General features: G+C 49.7%; 6 protein-coding genes across 6 annotated transcripts; 2 read left to right on the forward strand and 4 right to left on the reverse strand.

The window, feature by feature from the left end:
• Positions 1-789: 789 nt before the first annotated feature.
• On the forward strand, positions 790-2,893 carry FIESC28_05122 (uncharacterized protein; the record flags this gene model as incomplete). The annotated part of the gene is made up of 7 exons (XM_031159269.1): positions 790-825; positions 1,198-1,492; positions 1,591-1,664; positions 1,771-1,855; positions 1,927-2,133; positions 2,185-2,445; positions 2,514-2,893. 7 exons carry the CDS (start codon positions 790-792, stop codon positions 2,891-2,893), a joined length of 1,338 nt encoding a protein of 445 aa, XP_031016769.1.
• Positions 2,894-3,880: 987 nt separating this feature from the next.
• Positions 3,881-6,190, reverse strand: FIESC28_05123 (uncharacterized protein; the record flags this gene model as incomplete). Its single annotated transcript, XM_031159270.1, has 1 exon — positions 3,881-6,190. The coding sequence occupies one exon, from the start codon at positions 6,188-6,190 to the stop codon at positions 3,881-3,883; it is 2,310 nt and encodes a 769-aa protein (XP_031016770.1).
• A 781-nt stretch (positions 6,191-6,971) lies between these two features.
• Positions 6,972-8,497, reverse strand: FIESC28_05124 (uncharacterized protein; the record flags this gene model as incomplete). The annotated part of the gene is made up of 3 exons (XM_031159271.1): positions 6,972-7,843; positions 7,899-8,072; positions 8,122-8,497. The coding sequence occupies 3 exons, from the start codon at positions 8,495-8,497 to the stop codon at positions 6,972-6,974; spliced, it is 1,422 nt and encodes a 473-aa protein (XP_031016771.1).
• Positions 8,498-9,986: 1,489 nt separating this feature from the next.
• On the forward strand, positions 9,987-10,487 carry FIESC28_05125 (uncharacterized protein; the record flags this gene model as incomplete). The annotated part of the gene is made up of 3 exons (XM_031159272.1): positions 9,987-10,098; positions 10,151-10,266; positions 10,320-10,487. The coding sequence occupies 3 exons, from the start codon at positions 9,987-9,989 to the stop codon at positions 10,485-10,487; spliced, it is 396 nt and encodes a 131-aa protein (XP_031016772.1).
• Positions 10,488-10,877: 390 nt separating this feature from the next.
• FIESC28_05126 (uncharacterized protein) lies at positions 10,878-13,667 on the reverse strand (the record flags this gene model as incomplete). The annotated part of the gene is made up of 1 exon (XM_031159273.1): positions 10,878-13,667. One exon carries the CDS (start codon positions 13,665-13,667, stop codon positions 10,878-10,880), a length of 2,790 nt encoding a protein of 929 aa, XP_031016773.1.
• Positions 13,668-14,568: 901 nt separating this feature from the next.
• Positions 14,569-17,187, reverse strand: FIESC28_05127 (uncharacterized protein; the record flags this gene model as incomplete). The annotated part of the gene is made up of 2 exons (XM_031159274.1): positions 14,569-15,968; positions 16,023-17,187. 2 exons carry the CDS (start codon positions 17,185-17,187, stop codon positions 14,569-14,571), a joined length of 2,565 nt encoding a protein of 854 aa, XP_031016774.1.
• Positions 17,188-23,034: the final 5,847 nt, after the last annotated feature.

Here is a 23,034-nt window from a genome sequence, read left to right on the forward strand (position 1 = left end):
AAGTAGCCGAGCTCGTAGATAACCCAGAGATAATTTCCAAAACCCAGTGATTGGCACATGCTAATAAGAAACTATCAATTTGCACTGCGAAAGGTTGGTGATTAGTTATTGAGTCCTGTCAGAAAATCGAGGTCGGTGCCTGTAATTCATGATTGGGTCGGATGTGCCCCGCTTCTTACAGCTTCAGTGCTCGGGGCTTCCAGTGTTAAGTCGTTAAGGGCCTGGAGAGTTTGTGAGTTTGGAGATAAACACCGCTGGAGCCTAGCAGGCATACAACTAGCTACAGTACTAGCACCCCGCCGTAAGCAGCTACAGAGTGCCTATCAAACCTCCAGTAGCAGCTCATCGTCATTCATCACACTCACACGTCTAGAATCCATATCTCGCACGTCGAAATCTCCCTCTTTCGCTCTCCATCAACAGAGAGACAGACCAGACAACGTGAATCCACATTCGACCACGCTGCCCCCTGGTGCCGAGATCATACCCCGACTCATATTCTCTTTACCTTAAACTTTACTTTACTCTGTTTATTACTATCTACTCTTCAACTCAATACCTAAATTTGTTAAAATAAATATCCTCTTGTCGAGATCTTATCTCGTCATCTCTCCCCTCCGCACCAGCTATCGACCCTCTCTCAGTCTCCCCCCCCACCAACCCCTCGTCGGTCGATCTCTCTTCTCCTCTCTACTTTCTCTCTCTCTTCCGCTCGTTCGCTCTCGTCTTGTCTCGTCCCAGCAACACTAGGCTTTCTCTCGATCGAACCGGCCACAACAATTTACAGCCATGGGTCAGACACTGTCAGAGCCCGTTGTCGAGAAGGTGCGTTTTGTGCCTCAATTTTTCCTGTGCCCTGTCCCTTTGGCTTTTCACTCTGCATTTGGCTATGAGCATTGGTATTGGCACTCGGACACTGGCGCGAGAGGGGCATTGTTTGCTCAGTCATGAGCCCCTCACACAGCGCTGGTCCCGGCTCGGGATCCCACGCAATATCAGACCAAACTTACCAGCCGCGCGCGCCTCTATCGCCAGTTTCGTCGGGTGCATGGAAGAATTACCAGATGCCCCAGATTTTATTTTTGTCCTCTGATCACCGTTTTGCTGCGCCACTTCGTTCACCCTGGCCTCCGATATTCCCGCCTACTGCAATGTCGTCAGATCTGGTCCGCTAACCTTTGTTTTTTTGTCCTACAGACTTCGGAGAAGGGTGAGGATGAGCGCCTCATCTACGGCGTTTCGGCCATGCAGGGCTGGCGTATCAGCATGGAGGATGCCCACACTGCAGTCCTCGACCTCGACTCAGCCAAGAGTCACGACAGCAAGCTGTCATTCTTCGGTGTCTTCGACGGCCACGGTGGTGACAAGGTGGCTTTGTTTACTGGACAAAACATTCACAACATCATCTTCAAGCAGGACACTTTCAAGTCAGGCGACTACGCCCAGGGTCTGAAGGATGGTTTCCTTGCGACAGATCGCGCCATTCTCAACGGTATGCGCCAGGCTTCCCTACTCGATGCTCGATTATAAACAATTTGATGCTGTATCGCTGGGGACAAACGCTAACGAGTTATGCTTCACTGACGTCAGACCCCAAGTACGAGGAAGAAGTCTCTGGTTGTACAGCCTGTGTCAGCTTGATTGCTGGCAACAAGCTCTATGTCGTCAGTTTGCCCGCCACCTCGTTTTCCCCACGTTGGTCCCGCTGCTCCAATCTCACCGAGGGAAGGGCATGCGATATTTCGACGCAACGCTGACATGTTATTGTAGGCCAACGCTGGTGACTCAAGAGGTGTACTTGGAATCAAGGGCCGCGCCAAGCCTCTATCTCAGGACCACAAGCCTCAACTCGAAAGTCAGTAACATCGCCCACGAAAGCCGGTGCTCCGGCGCAAGCCGAACGACAATGCTGACATCTTCCACCAGACGAGAAGAACCGAATCACAGCCGCCGGTGGTTTCGTCGACTTTGGCCGAGTGAACGGCAACCTTGCTCTTTCACGAGCTATTGGTGATTTTGAATTCAAGAAGAGCGCTGAGTTATCTCCTGAAAACCAGATTGTCACTGCCTACCCCGATGTAGAGCAACATGATCTCACAGACGAGGACGAGTTCCTTGTCCTTGCCTGCGACGGTAAGAATGATCAGCTCGAATGGTAAAAAATAACATAACTCACTAGCATAGGTATCTGGGATTGCCAATCCTCCCAAGCCGTGGTTGAGTTCGTTCGACGAGGCATTGCTGCCAAGCAGGAACTCGACAAGATTTGCGAGAACATGATGGACAACTGCCTGGCCTCCAACTCTGAGACCGGTGGCGTTGGCTGCGACAACATGACCATGTGCATTATTGGCTTCCTCAACGGAAAGTCCAAGGATGAGTGGTACGAGGAGATCGCCCGCCGAGTCGCTAACGGCGACGGTCCTTGTGCTCCCCCTGAGTACGGTACGAATAGTCCTATCCACAAGCTCCAAATGAATATCCAGGCAAAAACTGACACGAACGCTTGATAGCCGAGTTCCGAGGACCTGGTGTCCACCACAATTTCGAGGATAGCGACAGTGGTTATGAGATGGATCCTGAAAACAAAGGACGAAGCTTTGGAGTTGGTGGGTACCGAGGCCGGATCATTTTCCTCGGCGATGGCACTGAGGTTCTTACGGATTCAGATGATACAGAAATGTTTGACAACGCCGACGAAGACAAGGACCTCGCCAGCCAGGTCTCCAAGAACCCGACGTCCGCCGAAAAGGATACCGCTCCTGTAACCGCCCCCGGCGCCGCCGCCGCCGAGAACGCTTCCGCCGATACGAAACCCGCCGACGCAACTGTCACGAAGCCTACCGACAAGGACGCAGAGGAGGAGGTGAAGAAGGAGGCGAAGAAGGAATAGACGGTCTTTTGGGTATAAGGGGCTACGGATCCAAATCCAACCCGGGCGTCTATCTCACCCCTGGCCCCCCGATCATGTTTTTTGATCCTTGCCTTGGGCGATTCAAGAACGAAAGGAAGGTATCAAGTGCGCAAGGCAGGGGTGTTGATATTCTCATGTTAGGTCTTGCATCTTAACTTGTCGGTGTATTGGTGTCAAATCCGGATCTGGAAACGTGCGTTCGTCGTCGATTTGACCAGGCGCATAACAAGAATAGTGAAAGTTGGGGAGGACGTCATGTCAGAGCGAACGTGGGTATAAGAAAGAAAGAAGAGCGACAGAAACCTTTTTTGATGTTTTACGCATGGGATTCCCATTTTTCTTCACATTGCTCGTCTACTTTATGAGATCATCTCTCCCATTTCGATGCTCTCATGCAAATGCCAGCTTTTCTTTGCCTGCGAGGCTGGAAAACTATATCAACTACGGTTGGATCGTCTTAGAAGGTGTTTAAGAGGTAGTATAGCATATACAGGAGACTTACTGACGGCTCGTTTGTTCTTTACCTGGCTGATCTGGTTTTCTCTTTCAATGTGAGCTGGGCAGGTATTCTGATATGATACCCCTATTGTGTTTTCTTAAGACCTTTCTTATCCTCTATCAAGGTTCTCACATGTAGCAAGTGAGTTGAGTGAACATGCCGCATGCACAAAGTAGAGTAATGTTGATATCTTCACTGTAATCTAGATTTCTTCCAAATTCTTAGAAAGTTTTACTTTTATTTCATGAAGTGCTCATGCGTCGCTACCCCCCGTTCTATAATGCCTTTTTTTTTGTTGCTATTGTACATGATGCTCTGCTATAATGCCAATGTGGTGTGTTACAAGCTCAGGAGTGAGATGTATATCCTGAAGTAGAAGTGGTATACAGTTTCGGTTGATGTGGGTGGTGTATAATATGCAAGAGCTTGATGTCTTGAACTCTATAATGGATGTGTTTGCCAAGGTTTTATGCCTTGTCGATTCCGTGGTCTTCTGTAAGTTTCGAAGCGAGATCTTCCGATTGCGTCTTGGAGGAAGGATCTGGGTCTTCGACCCCTGGGAAGGTATCTCGGACATCATTTACGCCCTCGGGGGTGGTTTCGTGTTCTGTTGGCAAGCCTTCGAGTGTGTCAAGATCAGGCCAACTGTCAGGCTCCTCTGTATCGTGACTTTCCTGTTCGTCTGACTCGGCCTCAATCCCCTTCCAGTTCTCGATCATGCGTGCTGGATCAAAACGACCTTTGAGACGCACATTGATGTTACCTGGTTGACCGTCTGCCCTGCGGAGTTTGATAATGAGGTCCTGCACTTTAATAGGTTGACCAGTACGGATCTGGCGGTGCATAGGCTCATCGTTGGAGCGATAGGCGAGATCGAGGGAGCGCTCGAGGGATTTGGTTGGTACGTAGCCCGCCCATTTATCCAAAACGACACGCTCAACACGAGACATAACGTTTCTGAAATTTCGAATCTTTCTATAATGAAGCTCAGGGATGGCCTGCCTTGGAAATATACCTGGCTGGTGCTGAACCTTTCTCCAGAAGTGGTCGCGATGTGTACGAAGAAGTATCCTACTGAGCATCTGTCGCGAACTCTTCTTGAGCTTGCGATTGAGGACTCCGTAGAAGTAGATGGTTCCGAGGGCATGTGGCGAGCGAGTTTGAATCGCGAGCGACATGAGGCTGGCATATGTGTCTTGATCTGGCTCACAGTTTGTGTTCTTGCAAAGACCCAGTGCCCAGAAAGCAGTGTCCCAATCTCGAGCCAGAGCAGCATGTCTGATGAAGATGTTGATAGTCTTCATCTCAAGTCGATGACCCGAGTTCATATGCATATCCACCAACGTTTTGCAATCTTCAATTCGAGGATCTTCTGGGCGGTGAAAGCGGAGAAACTCGGTGATGATGCCGTTGAGTCCATCGGCAGCCAGCCAGCCCTTGCTATAACGTTCATTTTGTTCAGCCAAGAATGTTTTTAAAGGAGTTCCGGCCTTGAGGGCAGCGTATGCATCCATAGGAGCCATAACATCGGCAATACCACGACGCGTAGCAGCATGATTGAACATTCCCAACTGGAACATGGCCACGATGACCTGTCTCCGTTCGTCTTCTCCCTTAATAAGTTGAAGGAATAGTAACCATGTCCGGATGTTAGGGTGGTGGTATCGTGCCTGCATTCTTCGAAGGAAGCCGTAGAAGAAGCCATTGTCATGCTTGTGGACGTAGCCCTCAAGCATGATATTGTACATATCAGTATCCATTGGCGTACCCCATTCCTCACCCAGCTGCACGAGGTGACTGGCTGAGGCGCGATGACCACCTCGGAAAGCCATCATCGAGATGGCCATCTTCAAGACAGGGGCTGTGATAAATGGCCTGGCTGTACGGTCTTGGAAAGCATCGACAACGAGCCTGACCCTGATACCATCTGTATCGATGAATCTTCCGTTTACACGCCGCTCGCCATAAAAGGGAATTGCCAAATGCGCCGGTATTTTACCGTAGCATAGTGTAGCAATATATTGTTCAAAACTGTCCTGGGTCCATACTGCAGGCCGTGGGATCTTCTCGTATGGCACCGTGATAAAATGTGGTTGATACTCTTTATGCACCCAGATTTCGTTTGAGTGATCTTCTGGCAAGGAGGCACCTCCATTGGGCGCATTCTCGATCGTTGGCCACAGCTGTCTCGTCCTGTAATCCGATGATGCGACTTCTCCCAACTCGTAGATTTCAGCTTCTTTACAATGTCGAACAATCTCATCAGCGACCTTGACCAGGATCTTGCTCTGTCCACGCAGCACAATCGCAGAAGGATTCCTATCAACCGCCGCTCGTAACTTTCGAAGAACACCTGTCGCAGAATCGACATATGCAAGATTCTGGTTATTGACCTCGATATCCCACGATTTTGGTAGGACTATTCGTACGGCCGACATGTTGGCCCTTTCGCTCCATTGGGGGGTTATGCGCTTCATCAGACTAAAACACTCTGTCCAGTCTCGAATCTTCTTGTTGAATTGGTTCCAAACAATGCTAAGACCTGCCTGACGTCGTTTGTCACGTAGATGCTCCTCCATACTCGCTTTCGTCGCCAATTCGTTCGGATACTGGAGCGGCTTTGCGATGAGGGCCTTGAAGACTTTCATGGCCTCTTTATCTTCTGCCACCTTTGGCGCATCGACTCTGAATGCATCTTTAAAGGCTCGATTTCGAGAAGCGGGGAGATTGTCGAGATTGGCGATAACCTGCTCGGGCTCTCTTACGCTCACTTCCATGCGAGACCTATTGGAAAATGAGACGAGGGCTGTGTCTGAGGACTCGGTCGAATTCGTGTCTTTTGCTTGCGCTGTCGTCGATTCAAACCGAAAGGCTGTATAGGAATTCGGAGTCCTGGAGGGCAATGAGGCCCTGGAAATCGGGAAAGGGCCTGTGAAGGCCGAGCATCGCGACCGAGCCCTCCATACTGATTTGATCCCCAGGGACATTGATCATAAGTCACGCATCATCGAAATCGCTGTGATATTAAAAGACCCGCAATATGTCGCTTGGTGCTGGGTCCTGGACGTTGGGCGTTTTGCTCCCCAAGGTGGCATGGCGGAAAAAAGATTGGCGCGGGCGGGTGTTATCGCGATAAAGAATCCGCGATGTCGGACTAGGGTCACGTGGACCCTCAAAGACTCCAACAGTATCCATATATACAGAAGAATTGTCTTCTAAGGCTTGGGTGATCATAATAAAGTAACCTAAATGCCTGTCTAAAATGGCATAAAGTGACGGGATTGTTTCGTCTCTTACGCTTTGGAGACCAATTCTTCTGATACCCTGAGGATTCCTACTACCTGATCTTCCCAAGAATCTGATACACACATATATGTTTATTAGCAACGTGCAGTATTAAAAAGAAGAAAGAAAACGCTTGTGGCCACCCATAGAATTGTCGTAGCAGCCCATGAAAGAACGCCCCAACTCTTGTTCTCACCAGACGCCTATGTTACTGCGCCCATGATTTTATATCGCCCCCTATAACACCTGGCCAGATTCACCAAAGCTCTGCCCTCATGAGTCTGTCGAAGGCTTTTTACCGTTGACAATAGCCTTTTCTCGTAACGGGTGGGCGCCGCCACTCTGATCCACGCCCTCCCAGCTTGCATCCCATCCCTTGTCACCTTTAACAGCCTGTTCTGCCTCGCCGCTCTCAGCCATTTGCTTGACATCGCTCCAGTAAGCCAACTTCCTAACCTCTTCGTCGGCATGATGTATTGCGTCTTTCAAGGCTTGGTTTCGTTCTCGAAGCTCAGTGGTGTTGGTTTTCTTTACTTGCGCCGTAGTTTCGTCGTGGATTTCCATTAGTCTGCTAAGTAATATTCGGCGTGATTGTTGAAAGACGAAGAGAGACATAATCTCATGCATCTCGTGCTGCAAATTCTGGAGGTCCTCTGCGTGTTCCATGTAGCTATCGACAGCATCGAGCTTCTCACGGTCTATGCGTGCTTGGCGAAGAGCCTGTAACAGGTCCTCCACGTTGTCGATCTCGGGGGGTTTCTCATCTGCATCGGCTGCGGATATCTGGCTCATGCTCGACCTACTTAGTCGGCTGCTAGCCATGCTCGCGTGCGATAGTCGCGATTTGTGTGATGCAGGTTGAATCGTAAAGTAGTCGGTGTTGAGCATGTGCGGATCGGCCGATATATCCTCGTCTCTCTTCCTTACTCTCTTACGGGTCCAGGCACGTCTCCGAACGAACGAGTTCCACCACTTACCACTGTGCCAAGAGAACTTTTTGGAAAAATAAAATGAATATTCCCAGCCATGTTCGTCAACACCCTCCTGCTTGTTGATGCGCCATTCAGGCCAAGCCCATTCCCAAGTGGGGTCTGGTACTTGTGCGTTGTGTATGTTGCTTGGTGATGCTTTGTGGTAGCCATTGGCTATTAACAAGGTCAGCCAGTGCTCACACGACGAGTCGTGACTTAGACAACTTACTCCACGCAGGCGGATCAAGACCACCCAATGCTTGTGAAGAGAACAGAGGAACACCACAAAGGAAACCCCCTCGTTCATTCTCATAGAGAATATCAATAGCTGTCTCCCGCTTGACGCGAGGTTTCTTCGGCATCACCTGAGGATGATCTCCGTGGAAAGCATCAGGTGTAGGCTCTATTAGATATCAGCGGAGTTCGTGATATGTTGTTCGGTTCCCACTGACCTTGTACTTCAATAGATGACCTCGCTTGTGGTGGTAAATCCTGTCCATTTTCAACGCGATTCGATGATGGGCGGGTGTCGTTGCCGCCCTCAGTATGCGAGTCGTGTCCGTTGGCTGGAGTATCATTGGGCTTATTGTTTGACTGGTCTTGCTGATCTCCGTTTTGTCCATTATGATTTTGATCTTGGCCCTCTTCCTCTTCTTCTTGGACACCCAGCAATCTTGAAGTTGTTGAGTATCTCGTCATATCATTCGGCTCGGGTGTAACTGACCCTGTTGGAGTCGCAGCGGCATCGTGATCAACCAGGTCAATTTCATGGTCGTAATCGGTGGGCTTGAGTCCCGCGGGACGACGCAAGCTTTTGACCCTCAGCATTGTAGCTGCGTGTGGTCTTTGACGACCAAGGGCTGATCGCCCCGTAACGGAGAGGCGTTCGATTTATGTAGGTAGTCAATGATGGCGCGAAAACACGATACGTATGATGTTTGAAACAAGGGAGGGTGAGCAGGATGCTCGCTATAGACAACGAACGACACTACGTGATCAATGTCACCTATATCATGGAACGCTGATACAATGACAGATGAAAGAGAAAAAATGCGAAGGGTCAAAAAAGCACGTCAGGGCAGGTTAGGAGAGACATTATGGATGGCGTCGTGAACTTGGGGTAGGCGCTACTCTTAGGGGCTCCAGCCTGATTTTGGACGATACCTATTGTGGCGGGGCGTTCAGCTGAAGCAGGCTTGTGCCGTGTTAATCTTGACGCTCATAATTACAGATGTCTATACTATTGACACTTGGCAGTACCATAACAATTCAATTGTGCTGTAGATAGTAGCTATAAGTAAGCAGACCAAGTACAAATAAACGGTCACTAGTGAATAGCTCTTCTAGCTCGCACTCAATCGAAGAAGTTTCATGATCTTCATGAGATAAAGTAAAGTATCCGTAAACGTGACAAGGGAGTCCGAGTTCGATGATGTAATGCCGCTTTTCGGCGGGTACTTGCGTCTCTGTAGTGGGGCCGTTCCCTGGAGCAAATCGTGAGCTGCAGCTGCAGCGCGGCTCATTTCTCAAGGTCAGGTACACGTCAGGGTGTCAGAAGCATTGGCTGACGAGAGCACAAGAGACGAAATAATTCGGTCACCTCGTACCAGCATCTAGACCACTTTATTTCTGTAGCCTAAGCCTGGAACACCCACCTGGGTACATACATTAGAGCTAAGACACCCGATCAACGATGAGTCTAGATCCAGTTCTTTTTTATGACAGTTGAATCATATTACGCCATTGAGGATTCAAGGATTGAGTTCGTATAAAGTAGGTAGGTACTCTCTGTATGTTTAGTGAATTGAGCACCAGTGTGATAATAGTAACTAGATGATGGTGATAGCTACAGTACGATCAGGTCATGATACTCCTGTAACATAACAACCATTCACCAATTGGAGTTCATCTTCCCTCCCTCTCACCATTCTATGTTGCAGTGCCTACTGTAAGTTCCAGAACGTATCCATCCGCTTTCAGTGCCATCATGATCCAAGTAGCTGGTCTCCCCGCCTCGTTACGTCATGTATTTGCAACCAACCTTTCCTGTTCGCATGAGCACATGGAATTTTGTTCAAAGAAGAGGGGCGTGAGCCGTGACGGGATGACAACCAGAAAAAAAACAAGGCCAATCCTGGGCTTGGGGAAGGAAAGCTCCTATGAGGTAGCTCCGAGGTAGAAAGAGCTTGTTATAATAAATACCCCCCAACCATCATCTCTCCAACTGTCACTGCATCTTGTCACTCCATACTCTACTTTCTCTACACTTTAAAACCTCACAACCACAAAAACAACCTTCTAATAACCAACAATCAAAATGGCCAAGTCTCGCACTCCTCTCATCATCGGTGGTGCCGCCGCCACTGGTATCGGATACTACCTCTACGCCGCTGGAGGCAACCCCCGAGCTGCCGAGAAGAAGTTTGAGAGTATGCGCAAACACTTCCAATATCAATGATCACTTCATTAACAGCTTTATAGGCGACGCCCACAGCGCTGCTGCCGATATCAAGGGCCACCTCCCTGGCCGCACTGCCAACGCCGAGGGCGAGCTGAAGGGAGCAGGTGCCGCTGCTGGTCAGAAGATTGACCAAGTCGTATGTCTTCCTGTCTATCAATATCATATCTTAGTCGCTAACCCATATCGCAGACTGCTGAGGCCGATCGCACAGCTGGTGTCATCAAGAGCAACGTCGAGGCGGTTGCCAAGGACGCAAAGGCTGAGGCCATGAGAGTCGTCGACAAGTTCGACAACCGTGTCGAGGCCGAAGCCGCCAAGGCCAAGGGTGGCCTCTCAGGCTGGTTCGGCGGCAAATAAACGATTTGTCGACACACACAACAAACTAAAGCAACTGTATTATTTATTTAATCAAGGTCGGAGCCGAAGTTACCGTTTTGGGTTTGAGCGGGCGAATGGTAATGCATGGCCCAGCAGCATGAGACTGGCCGTGCGGTAGCTCTGGGTCTCTCTGCATACAATGTAATTCAATAGTATAACAATGAATCACGGTCAACAACAAACTCACTCTCCTTGTGTGATATTTTGGATAGTGCAGAATAATGGTGATTTCTAGCTTATCCTCAACCGCCATTTTATAATACTATTGTCTAAAGCTCATTAGTTTCATATAACCAAGCCCCTAAACTCCGAACCATTTAACAAGTCACATTCTAGACCACCATTTGCTGGTTGCCGATCTTGGCAAGCCTACTGCTCCAACTCTTCAGCTACCAGCTTCAAAATCTCTTCACAACTCTTTCGAGCATTAGCAGGCTTCTTGGCGATTGCTTGCCACATCTCGCCATGTCGAGGTTCGTTAAGAACACACTTGGTTATAACATCAGCTCGCTTCTCATCTGTGCCATGCTGACACAGGAAGCGGTAGTACCAAGCCCATGCGTCTCCATAGTCGCTGTCTCGCAGAATAGCTTTCTCGAACCACTTTTGCGCCTGCGGTAGCTTGCGATCACTCCAGAAGATACGCGCCGCGACGACGAATAGGACAGGGTTGCTGTCCACAGTCTTCATGGCTTCAAGAACGCGGGCCTTGCGCTGAGTTCGTGCTTCCAGATACCAGATCTGTTCTGCCCAGAGAAGACCGCTCTTGGGAACTTCTTGGTGCGCTCTCGCCATCATCGACTTAGCCTGGGTCATGTTGCCTGCTCGGCGTTCTAGTCGCACTGACTCGCACCACAACTCTGCATTCTTTGGTACTGCTAGTCGAGCACGATCAAGTACCGATCGAGCCTTGACGGTAAGACCTGCCTGCTCCTCCAGCCTGGCATACAGAAGCCACAAGGGCACAGACTTTGGTACAGCCTTGACACCAGTACCGTATGCTTCTCTTGCAGGACCAATCTTGCCTAGATCTTCATAGATCTGACCCTTAAGCATCCAGAGCTTTGGCGACGCTGGGAACAGTTGAAGCGCTTGGAGAACAAGGTCGAGTGCTGCCTCAACGTTGCCCAGTACACGTTCAAATACGATACTCTTCATCCAAACACGATCTGTAGGAGCCTTTTCACGGGCAATCTCCAGGAGCTTACGCGCCTGATCTTCGTTGCCATTCTCCGACTCAAGCTTGACAGCAGAGAGCCAGATGTCTTCGTTGTTGGGATTTTGGTTGAAAGCTCGCTTGAGAACGAGACGAGCGCCGTCCAATTCTCCGGCCCTCCATTTCTCCTTGGCCAGCATCATCCACAGCTCCTCGCTCTTGGGGCATGACTCAACGGCCTTCTCCAACACCTGCCAGAGGGATTCTCGGTTACCGTGGTTCCTTTCCAGATCTGCTGCTGCCTGCCACATCGTCCTGCTGTTGACGAATATACGCAGTGCGTAGGCATAAATTGCCCTGGCTGTCTCGTATTTGCCTCGGTTGATACTGGCCCTCGCGTCCTCCATCCAGATGTCCTTGCGATCGTCGTCCTCATCCAAGCCCCAACCCAGTGTCTCTCGGATGATGTTCTGGCAGGTGATGACGGCGCCTTCCTCCTCGCATCGTTCCGCCTCGGTAATCCATTCCTCGCGTTTAGGCATGGCAGATTCTTTGGCCAAAACCTGGACACCACGCTTGATGACATTGACCTTGGTTCCTTGTCCAAGCTGCTCCTGTAGACGTGCGGCTGCAATCCAGATCTCGTGAGAAGTGGGACAGGCCTTTCGTGCCCTGTTGAGAACCTTTTGGGCGTTCTCGGGCGTCTCCAGGCGTGCCAGTGCCAACCAAAGATCGATAGAAAGAGGAATGAGCTCTGTCGCCTTGGCCAAGAGAAGCTTCGCATCATCGGAGCTTTCCTCCAGGTTCACGGCCTCCTTCCACAGAGCTTCTGACTCTGGAATGTGGTCGAGCGCTTGTCGAATAACTCGCTTCTTGTTACTAGGAAGCGTCTCCAAGTTCATAGCCTCCACCCATAGTCTGACCGAATTGTTGTTGGCCTCAATGGCTCTTCGCGCAATAATCTTGGCATTCGGAGAGCCATGATTGAGACGAATGTTTTCCAGCCATGCATCTTCGCTCTTTGGACATTGCGCGCAACCCTTGTCGATGGTTTTTCGTGCTGTAACAGTCTTGCCTGCCAACTCCTCCAGTCGTGCCGCTGCAATCCAACCCAGAGCGTTTGAAGGATTTGTTTTGACGACTGACTGCAAGAGTTCGCGCACACGCTTGACGTCTCCGACGTTGCCATCCATAGAGGCTGTATCCTTCTTGCCGAGGCTCGTGAGATAGCCTTGGGGGTCGATACTGGTTGATGTGCCTGGAGCAGTCGAATCACTACCGGCCTGCTCCAGCCTGGATTTGAGCACCTTGTCGCGGGCCGCTCCGATCTTGGCAAAGTTGGTCATGGTTCCGTCCGCTGCTTCGCCGCCAGCACTTGATGATCCCATTTCTTCATCCACGACAGTTGTTCCCATCTGGCTCGAGTCGCGGGCTGCGGCAAGAACACTGTCGGGGACAGCGTAAAATTTATCTCGCAGGGCCTGCTTACTGCGTCGGTTCTTTCCTGTCAAATCTCCAACTTCTGGCAGATTCGCCCACTCGTCATCCGTAACAGTAGCTAGCGCTCGCTTCAGGTCGGAAAACTGCTGCTGAATCTTGGGGTTGTTTCGTTCGTATTCGTCCTTCTCGGCCTGCTCTCGCGCTTCTCGCTGCCTTTTCCTTCGATCCATTCGCTCGTCTACCCATTCCCAAATTTTATCGGCTTCCTCGTCATCTTTGTCGTAAACGCCGCCGGCAAATAGTCCAACTTCATTATCGGGATCTTGGTATCGTTCTTCGTCACCTCCTCCTTCCTCTTCCTCCTTTTCCTTGCCCTTCTTGTCTGGCGCAAGACCAAGCTGAGCAGCGCGCTTTGCGAGCGCTTCCTTAATCTGATCCTCACTGGGACCGTCTCTAGCGGGACCAAGATCGGATCTTGTCGTAAAACCTGTCGCGCCGCGACCGAGACCAGCGACGTAGTTCTCGGGCGCTGCCTGGTTGAGGAAGTCGCGTCGCCCGGACATGTTGACGACGAGCCCGTATGCGCTCTCTTCTTCCTATCGAAAAGAATGGGCGAGTTGTTCGTATGAAGCCCCAAGTATACGTGTAAGAGAAAGATTAATGGTGCATGAAGCTATAATGAGAAGACTCCAGGCAATCATGGAACTTTAGAGCTAGCGAACAAAACATAAATGCGGGTCAGAGCTAGAGGCTCCACACCCGCCACTTTCCGCTTGGGAAGTCTAAACCGCTGACAAAGAACAATGTGGCATCGCAAAGGGACATACTCAAAAGTATGTTCTCAATAATCACATAATTAATATATCTCACGGGTTAAATCACTTTATGGAGATAACTGGTCTTTTGTTGAAGCTATTACTCAACAGAAATGTACCTTTGTCTAGCCGCCTTAACTACTGGAGTATCTGATATGCTCCCAACTACATCTTCCTCTTCCGAGTTGATTTCATCTAACTCGCTCTTTTTCTTCTTGAGGGTTGTCATAAGCCGTTACAATTACAACGTATAGTTGCCGCTTTTCCTTCTATGGGTTTTGTGAAACAAAATCAAATCAATAACTCCATCCCTAACCTTGCTCCAAACCCTCTCAGCAGACAGACCTGTACCACATGGCACAAGGCGTGCGCTTGAGAATTGGTGTTGGAGTGAAAACAACCCAAGAAACACCTGACAGGAAGCATGGGTGTTAAACCTGTCTATAAACCAATAAACCAATCAATGAAACAAAATCTTGCAGCTCCATTTCCTTATGATGTTCAACCATAATGTGGATGGAGATTTACATCCAACGCCCGCTGCTCCCTAATGTGTCATGCTATGCACGCTCAAAATACACAAGACAATCGGCGAGTTGACAAAAGAAAGGCTAGAAGGACTTCTGCCTGTCTCGAGGCAGTTCCTCGTCTAGGTCGGAGGATCGACCAAAGTGCTGTTCGATGGATCGTTTGTAGAGTTCGGGCTGACTGCCTTCCTTCCAGAGACGGTGGCGCTGCGAATACGGGCGCTCATCGGAAGAGTATACTTGACCACGCCCTTAACGATCAGATCAAACTCGTTCTGGTAAATTCGCTCCCATCGTCTGGAACCCCCTACTGTGTTGTTCAAGGGATATTGTAGTTGCATCTCGCCAGTCGAGGAAGAGGTCCCCTGATGAAATAGGGAGCCCTCAAATGTGAGAGGACTATCGAATTCCGTAATGCGACCAAGAAGAACATTGGGTCGAAGATCGTCATCTGGGTCGGGATCTTCCAACGGAGGGTCATTCTCTGGGTCATCGGTTATGCGAAGGTCGTCTGGCCCATGAGGGAATGGCCGAGCCCACCAATCCGAATCGGTTCCAGTATACTCCGACTTCGCAAACACCTCCAGGTTTGCGTGGTCTATCGTAACGACAACAATATTAGGATTATGTGCTTTGACAGTTAAATCGAACATCAAAACTTGGTCACTGGTCACAACGTTGTGGATAGCAGTGATTTCGATGCCGGTCATCGGTTGAGAAGTGGCAAACATGAAACCAATCGCGCCGGTAATCACAAGCATGAACATCATGGTAAGAACTAAGCACGCTGCGAACCGGTTCAAGTATGACGACCGTCTTGCAAATGTTTGTGATTCGGTCTGTCGTAGGCTGTGTGGTCCACGACGATTTCGGCCTGAACGACCCGAGCGGACCGAGCCGAGGAGAGGTGTGCGCTCATCGTCGGCGCCTGTTGTGTCATCCATATCGTAACTAGACGACATTTGCATCGCAGAACGTTTATGGCCGAAGTTACGGCTGGAGTGGGCCTGACGGGGGCTTGGTGGTCCTGAAGAATTGCGGGAGTTGTTGCTAGCCAACTTCGACCTGGCAGCGTTCGGGAAAGGTGACTCGTTGTCGAAGAGTGAGGCGTGGCCGTTGCCAGGCTGTCGACCCCAGCGACCAATATGATGGTGGTGTCTCGAAGTGCCCCGTGTTGAGCCACTGCCACCACTCCGGTTGGAACCCTTCCCATCTTCAGGCTCGACTGCCAAGCTCTCGTTTCCGTTGCTGGTGAAGGTGTTGACGAACTTCATCGTCTTTTTGGGTCCATGTGCAGGACCAGCACCTTCCATAATACCATAGATGGAACGCAGTTGTTGTCGATCAGCCTGGCTAGCCATAGATGTAGCGCTAGGAGTTCGCGAATGAAACCGTCGTCCGGCTCGGTCGTTGTTGTCGGGAGGATTGGAATCATAAACAAAGGTTTCTTCGGAATCTGAAGTGTTTGCTTCATCGACAGCGCTGGCGATAGTTGCCTCGAATACATCAGCTTTAGAGGATGCTGCAGTAGAGTTAGCAGGCATATCCAGCTAGGTTGCAATTTTTTTTAGCTTACCATTTCCTGAATTAACAGCAGGCTGTTTGCGCGTAACCTTTTTCTTATCCTTTTTGGGCTTGATAGTCTCAGTACTCTGCTTGGTCTTGAGGGTTCCGTTAGATGCTTCGTTCTTCTGTGCGGTGGTGAGCGCAACCTGTGGCACGCTTGGTACGGTTTCAGTTTCTACTGTCATGGTCTGTATGGTACCATCCTGCTTCGACTTCATTTGCTTATTCGACAAGGCACTAGATTGTCGAGTAATCATGGGCGGAGGGACAGACGTCGGTCTTCGTACTTCGGCCTTGTTGTTGCTTGTATCGCTCCCGCTTTCTTGCCCAACCAAGCTGGTTCTGGCTCGCAATGTTCGTCCATCAACAAGTGCAGGATCAGAATAATTCTCCGAATTTGTGAGTTTTTCTTTCACCTTCTCCATTAAAGCCGTATTGCTGGGAGGATTGGGTGAGCTTGGCAAGCTGACTTCTTGGACAGTCTCCAATGGTCCTCTTCCTGGTGTGCGCATACCCGAGGGAAACTGTGCTTCCTCCATCTCACTCTCTGATGCTGTCTGCTGCTCCATGGGTTGTGGTGAAGGCATGGGTTGCGGCTGTGGCGAGGGCGTAGGCCGCTGTAAATTGATAGAAGGGAGCTCCTGGTCGCTTCGACGAGCAGGAACTGGTGGTCTAGTACTAAGCTGGGGAGGTGGCGATCGCAAACGGGGCGATACTGGCCATCGCGGGCTATCTTTGAGGTCTACGTTGAAGTTTGGTTTCTGGGGTGTCGGAGCTTGGATTTGTTGTTCCTGATCTTGAGAAGGCAGAAGCGTGGGTGTGGTGGTCGAAGACAGAGAGCGTAAAGGTGTGGCAGCTGATAAGTTGGGTCGTTTCTGCTGCTGGCGCGAAGGGCTGTTGTCGGTTTGGCTGTTTTTTCGAGATCGAGTACCAGATAACCGGTTTGCTGAAGCGGCTCTTCGAGGACGCCGCGTGGGGGAGGAATCTCTCGAGGCCAAGGGCGAGGGACCTATGGAATTGTTGGCTGAAGACTGTTTCGAGTTTTGGCTGCCCGTAGTTGCGCTTGAGGATGTTGCAGAAGGGTCGGGTGTGTTGGAACGCCGCCTGTCAGTCATGTTATGGGCAGCACGACCGGCGACGGAAGGGCCGTCTAAGACGGCAGATGACTTGTCCATGATGACGATGGCCTATGGTAGTGGAGTGAATGCCGAGCGAGCATACCACCGGGACAGGCCTTAGCAGGGACAATGAATTGCAAAGCAGATTTCAAAATGAATCATTGTGGTTGGCTCGTCATTGAAACAGAATGGGCGTGTGGCCGAGATCGAAGGCCTCGAGACAGTAGGGAAAGCTGCGAAGCTAACCCAACCTATTCCGGACGACTACTGGGACCTATCTGTCGAGGATATGGCAAAAGAGCGGGATGTAGCTGGATAGACAAAGGGTGTTGGGTCAACGGAGGACGATTATCGAGTAATGGGAAGCGAAACAATCGAATGGCACGGTGGGCGGGTTTAGGCTGGGAAAGGGAAAGACGGTGCGATGACGAGATGCAGCAAAATCGGTTGTTGTCGTAAAAAGTGGTGTTGAGGTCAAGAGTGAGTGAGGCAGGATAGTGAGAGTAAGTGAGTTACAGTGGTAGTAGTAATGATGGTAGTGGTTGGCGGGAGTGACGGTGGGTGTACAGTAGAGGTAGGCGAGCCCACCTAGTAGATGGAGGTGGATGTAGCGTCGTCGCAGTCGTACATGTACTGTAACTTTTGGTGTGAGTGCAGTTGGCGGAGGAAAGTTAGTGGGAAAAGGCAGCCAAGGTGACGCTGATGTTGTACCCGGCCGTACCTATATCCGCAGGGCTCCCGTGGGTGATGATGGTCCTGTATGTAAAAAGGCCGATTGTGAGTGACTGGGAATGAGAGAGTAGATGAAGGGGATTAGCCGGTACTTACATGCAAGTACCTTTTTTTCTTCCCTTTTTTTTTTTCACTCAATCACTCACTCAGTTATCGACTGACAGTAACGTCCGGAAGAGAAAAGATACACCCCCAAAAAATCAGAAATGACATGGGTTGTGATGGGACCGGGCCTGGAAAAGGAACCTGGAAAAGGAATCACGTAGGGAAGTTTTGGGCTGGGGTAGCTGAAGCGGATTGGTCAGTTTAACTTAGCGTCCAAGCATGACACAATCTGTCGGGTCGACTTTGACTTGGTACCTAGGAAGGCTGCTAGGAAAAGCCCTGTCGTGTGAACTGAGACTTTCTCTCTTGTTGAGTTGAATAGGATGAGTTGAGGATAGCGTGGGTATCAATATTGACTGATACTCACTGGTCGAGTGTTAAAGGCTTATGGCTATTGACAAGCAAAGGAATGGAAGCTGAGAAAAAGTAAACATAGGGCATGCTAGGTAGAGTTGACACTATCTACAATGATGTCGTAATGATTTACAAACAGATCCTTGACATGCTGTTCCTGTACGATATTCCGCCTCTACTCTCCCACTTCTCCTCACTGATGGCTGTCAAAGTGGGTGTGGGCTGGGTTGCCGGTCAACTGTAAGTGAGTGACGCAGTACGCCGACTTCCATAACTCTCTTCAAACAAACGTGCGTAGATCTACTAGCTAAACATTATGCTTAGGAGATGGGAATAGAGCTGTAATGTAGCTTGAGGTTATTGGCATGTCTTGTTTACTCGTCAAGATCTGCATTGTTGAGCTCTCCCACTACCCTCAATGTACTGACGAGGACAGCACTGAAAGACACATACAGCAACGCCGAGACAAACTGTCCATGTGACTACAAGTATGCAAGTAAGGCGAGCGAGATTGATACTGTACCATCTGTAAGTTTCGGATAGTTGACCTGGTAAGCCGAACAAGCCCAAGCCAGGTCTGGGCATCGAGTGAGATGATGCTAAGAGATACCTTGCTATCGATCGAAAGAAAATGAATGACGGCAAGTCATAATTAAAGGACCAGGTCTATGCTCTGTGTTGAGCTACCGTTGAATGGGCCCTTTTGTCAATGTCCTCTACTATCCGTACAGTCAACCTATCTTGAAACTCAACATTAAGTTAATTACTTAGTGATTGCTTCCATCTCTGCATCATCCCTCTGTCAAATTCGTACTCGCAACTCCCCCTGCAACCGGTTCCTGGCACCGGGCACAACATCTTGGATCCAATCGTAAACGGAGCGGAGAGCCCTGGTTTGGCGTCTGGCGGAAGACACCCCTGTAGCCGGTACCTGATTGCTCCCACACCAGATTGAAGCAAAACCTAACGCTCGTCTTCTGGGCTGGACTCTCAGAGACTCGGACGAAGCAAGCACCTGGGTTCGACTTCCATTTCGCTTCTTTGTTGAGCTAGACGAATAGCTAACTCGATACAGCTACACTCCCCCCAATTATCACCAGAACTCATCAGGTTTGTTGCAAAGAGAGAGCGAAAAATAAATGAAGAAAGAAGCCATTTTCTTTTTAATGCCCCTCTTTTCAATCTCTGTTCATCGGTGTTTCTGGCCTTCATCTCTATCTCGCGACAATGCCAAGTCTCCAGTCTCGAATCTTTTAAGACAAGGTCGCTATCATCATGGCAACACAGCCCGCACAGAGGCAGAGGATATCGACAGTGGGTGGGGAAGGAAACAAACTCATGAACCAGTCCCCGCTGCTTAATGGAATCGAGTGACAGTGCCCTCAGCCTCTGGAGACTTACAAGAGCCCTGATGGGCCTTGCAAAGACGGTCAGATGGAAATTTTCAAACCTAGAACCTCAATCGTCCTAGGTATAGCCCTGTTCCTCCACCAAACTGCTGATACAGTGCAGTTCTTGTACCACCCTAGTGAGGGCTTGTCTGATTCACTGAAGTTAGACCTATGGGTAGAGCCCACTGTGAAAGGTACATACACACAAGTAACAGCCACGTTGATAACGGCTCCTAGTGGCTCATCCGTTGTGGTTGGTGATGGTGATTGATGCTTTACGGCTCAGCAGTCAATACAGTATTCGTCACTCATCATGTGGGCGTCAATAACCTGCATCTCTATCCTCTTTCGACGTTCAATCCCCCTCTGAATTACGAATCTGACAGTCACAATTTACAAGCTGCACGTCATGGACCTTGTGGCCGATGGTAGGAGTACATACAGTAGGAGCAGAAGCAGGACAGGCCCCCAATAGCCGGTCCTCCCGCTCCCCTGACAGACCATTCTGACCAGGGCATTTCACTAGCACTCAAGGCCCCCGTTTGACAAGCAGTCAGACCAGCCGGAAACAACATCAAAGTCCCGGAAACCAAACCGCTCCATCGTCGACAGCTCAGGCCCGGACTCTTTGTTTGCTTCAAGTTCCAGGCACCGTACGGCACTAGTACAGGTACACTGACACTACGATATCTCACCGACTCTTGCGTACCAGAATCAAAGGTATCCTCTCGGTATTCGCGTCGCTATCAAAACAAAACAAAGAAAAAATCCCGTGACTCCTCTTCTGACCGCACATTCTGGTGACAATGTCTTTGCCTATCTCGGTGGCCGGGGACCGGAAAGGACTGTCCGGGCACATGTGAGACGTTGGAGTTGCGATAAAAAAAGATCCTGGCTAATGGATGCTCGACCTCGTTGACTTGATTTGATGTTGATATGCTTTACAGTGACTGGACGGAGCTACGGAACTAAAGACCGTTATACTCTGCCTAAGGTATCTTATTGTTAGTGATGCCGAGTTCAAGGGAGACGAATACATATGCAGGCAGGCCATGATGCCGGTCATCGTCAACGTCGGTACAGCCTACATAATACTGCACATATCGTCGTCACAAGGTTCATGGTTGTACAATGTCAGAGTCTGATTGTTCCATTCCTGGTTGCTGGGACTTCGCGATAATGCCACCTCGGCTGTTCTACAAGACTTGTTTATTCTGTAGCCGAGTTTGGCACAGGACAGAAACACGCGAATAGACACACAAACTTACGGAGTCGCATGATTTGCTAGGGTCTTGAATACGTATGCACAGCAAAGTCTCGTCTCTGCATTGTCAATCCTGCCCCAGATTTGTCCTGAGAGCCAAGCATTGATACTCTACCTACCCTGTATCTTGGCGATGATGAGCCTCGCTTGCCTCGGCCTCGGACCAGACAAGGGAGGGACATGGACTGTATGGTATCATCTGAACCCCATTAACATGGTGTATGCTTCCTCTCGTCATATGCATTCATAAGTTCTCGAGGATTGAGGGGTATTCAGCGTCCGTTCGCCCTTCCGAGGCCTGTAACTCGAAATATGCCGGGTCCTAGATTCGGCTTCCGTCCACAACATACAACAGATGCCTGGAAAGCCCATGGAACTCTGGGGTACATGGACAGGCTACAGGCTTCCTGCTCCATGCTTGATACAACAGCAACGGCACCGTCCGACAAAGCGCTCAGCTTCGTCTAGATCAAAGCCACTCTTATCATGTCTTCAGCCTCTCACAGTTTGACACGAGTATCTGTCTCCACCACAAGTTTCGAGTGTGCCACATGCCTAAAAGGCGCAGACAGCGCGAGAAAGAATGGTCCAAGTAAGACTCAAGCCACAATTTCAAAATGTCTCTGTGAGATCAGGCTCAATTACAGTACAGGAGGCACAAGATCGATTCGATACGGCCAAGCCCGAAGGAGGAGAGACTGACCTCGAGACTTGTTCTACGTAAAGTCCCCCATTTGCTGGTTTTGTGTAACATGAAAGATCCAAGTTCATGCAGGTGAACAAGTCAAGTTTCGAGATGCAACAGTAAAAACACCAGAATCTCGATTCAGCCTTAACCGAGCTGTGACTGTACTGCACTGCACTCACTCAATCATCACTCCTGAAAGCTCAGCCACCTCAGAATCCTTATGATCCTCATAATACTGTAGAGTCAGAGTCCAAGTCAGCTGCCATATTCTGAACCCCTGCTATCAGCCAGAATAACAAACTCAATCACCACCAATACCAGTACATCATGACAATAATCACTGTCACAAATCCCGATCGTGCCCCCCAAACTACAGTACATACCACATGTACATGTACAACTCATCTTTAACCAGCCTATCTGATCCTCTTTCAAAACCCACGCGCCATTTCCTGGGGTCCTTGAATCTCGCTACGTACAGCGCAGTATCACTCTTCTTGCCCTTCCAAGGCTGACATTGACATGTCATGGCATGGCCCGGCCTATCGCCGTCGCGGGTTCCTGCGCAGATGATCATCCCGCGTCGCGCCGTCTGAGCTGTCGACGGGATGTTCCTCGTGCTACACACTCCTTGGCCAGTCTAATTATTCTTGTTGCCCTTGTGAGCTATGTGTGCTGTGTTGTCAAGTTCTTGATATGCGCGCGCTTACGAATAATGCCTTTACACATCATGGCATCTGAGCGATTTCAAGTATCTTATACATACAAAAACAGGCTATGGGATTGATTGCTTGGTTAAGTGACATCGCAGAGTCGCTTCAAGAGAACTATTGATTTTGCACATGCTGCAAGTAGGGTCTGATAAGAAACGTCATCTCACTGGATTTGAACCATGGCACCTGGTCGTAAACTGGTCAATTAACTCTAGACTGGTCGTTCTTGATCCGTAGACTCACATTGCATTTGAGGCCAGCAACGGTTGGTCAGATGGGAGAAACGGTCTTATGGAAACTGTGACTCGGTTATAGTAACGTTGTGTTAAGAGCGAGTGTAGACAGTCAGGCCACTGTCCGCTCTACGTTCCGATCAAGGCAGAGTAGAGATCTGTAGCCCAGCATCTAACTTACTATCATGAAGAACTTCATGTTAAACACACAAACTTTCAAGTCAGAATCATCAAAGTATGTCATGATTGCAAACTCGCTAGACGAGTGCTTTTCATAAGTCTATATCTAGAAAACATCATGCCTCCATTCACAATTCGTCGTCAACAGTCATGTGCACCCATAACAGCCTGGCACTGTCCGTAACTCATCCTAAAGGATAACCAGGACAATCCCAAAAAAAAAAAAACCACCCATTGCTTGCGA

Source organism: Fusarium coffeatum, assembly GCF_003316985.1.
Source record: "Fusarium coffeatum strain FIESC_28 chromosome Unknown BRIP53273_contig_110, whole genome shotgun sequence".
NCBI classification, from domain to species: domain Eukaryota; kingdom Fungi; phylum Ascomycota; class Sordariomycetes; order Hypocreales; family Nectriaceae; genus Fusarium; species Fusarium coffeatum.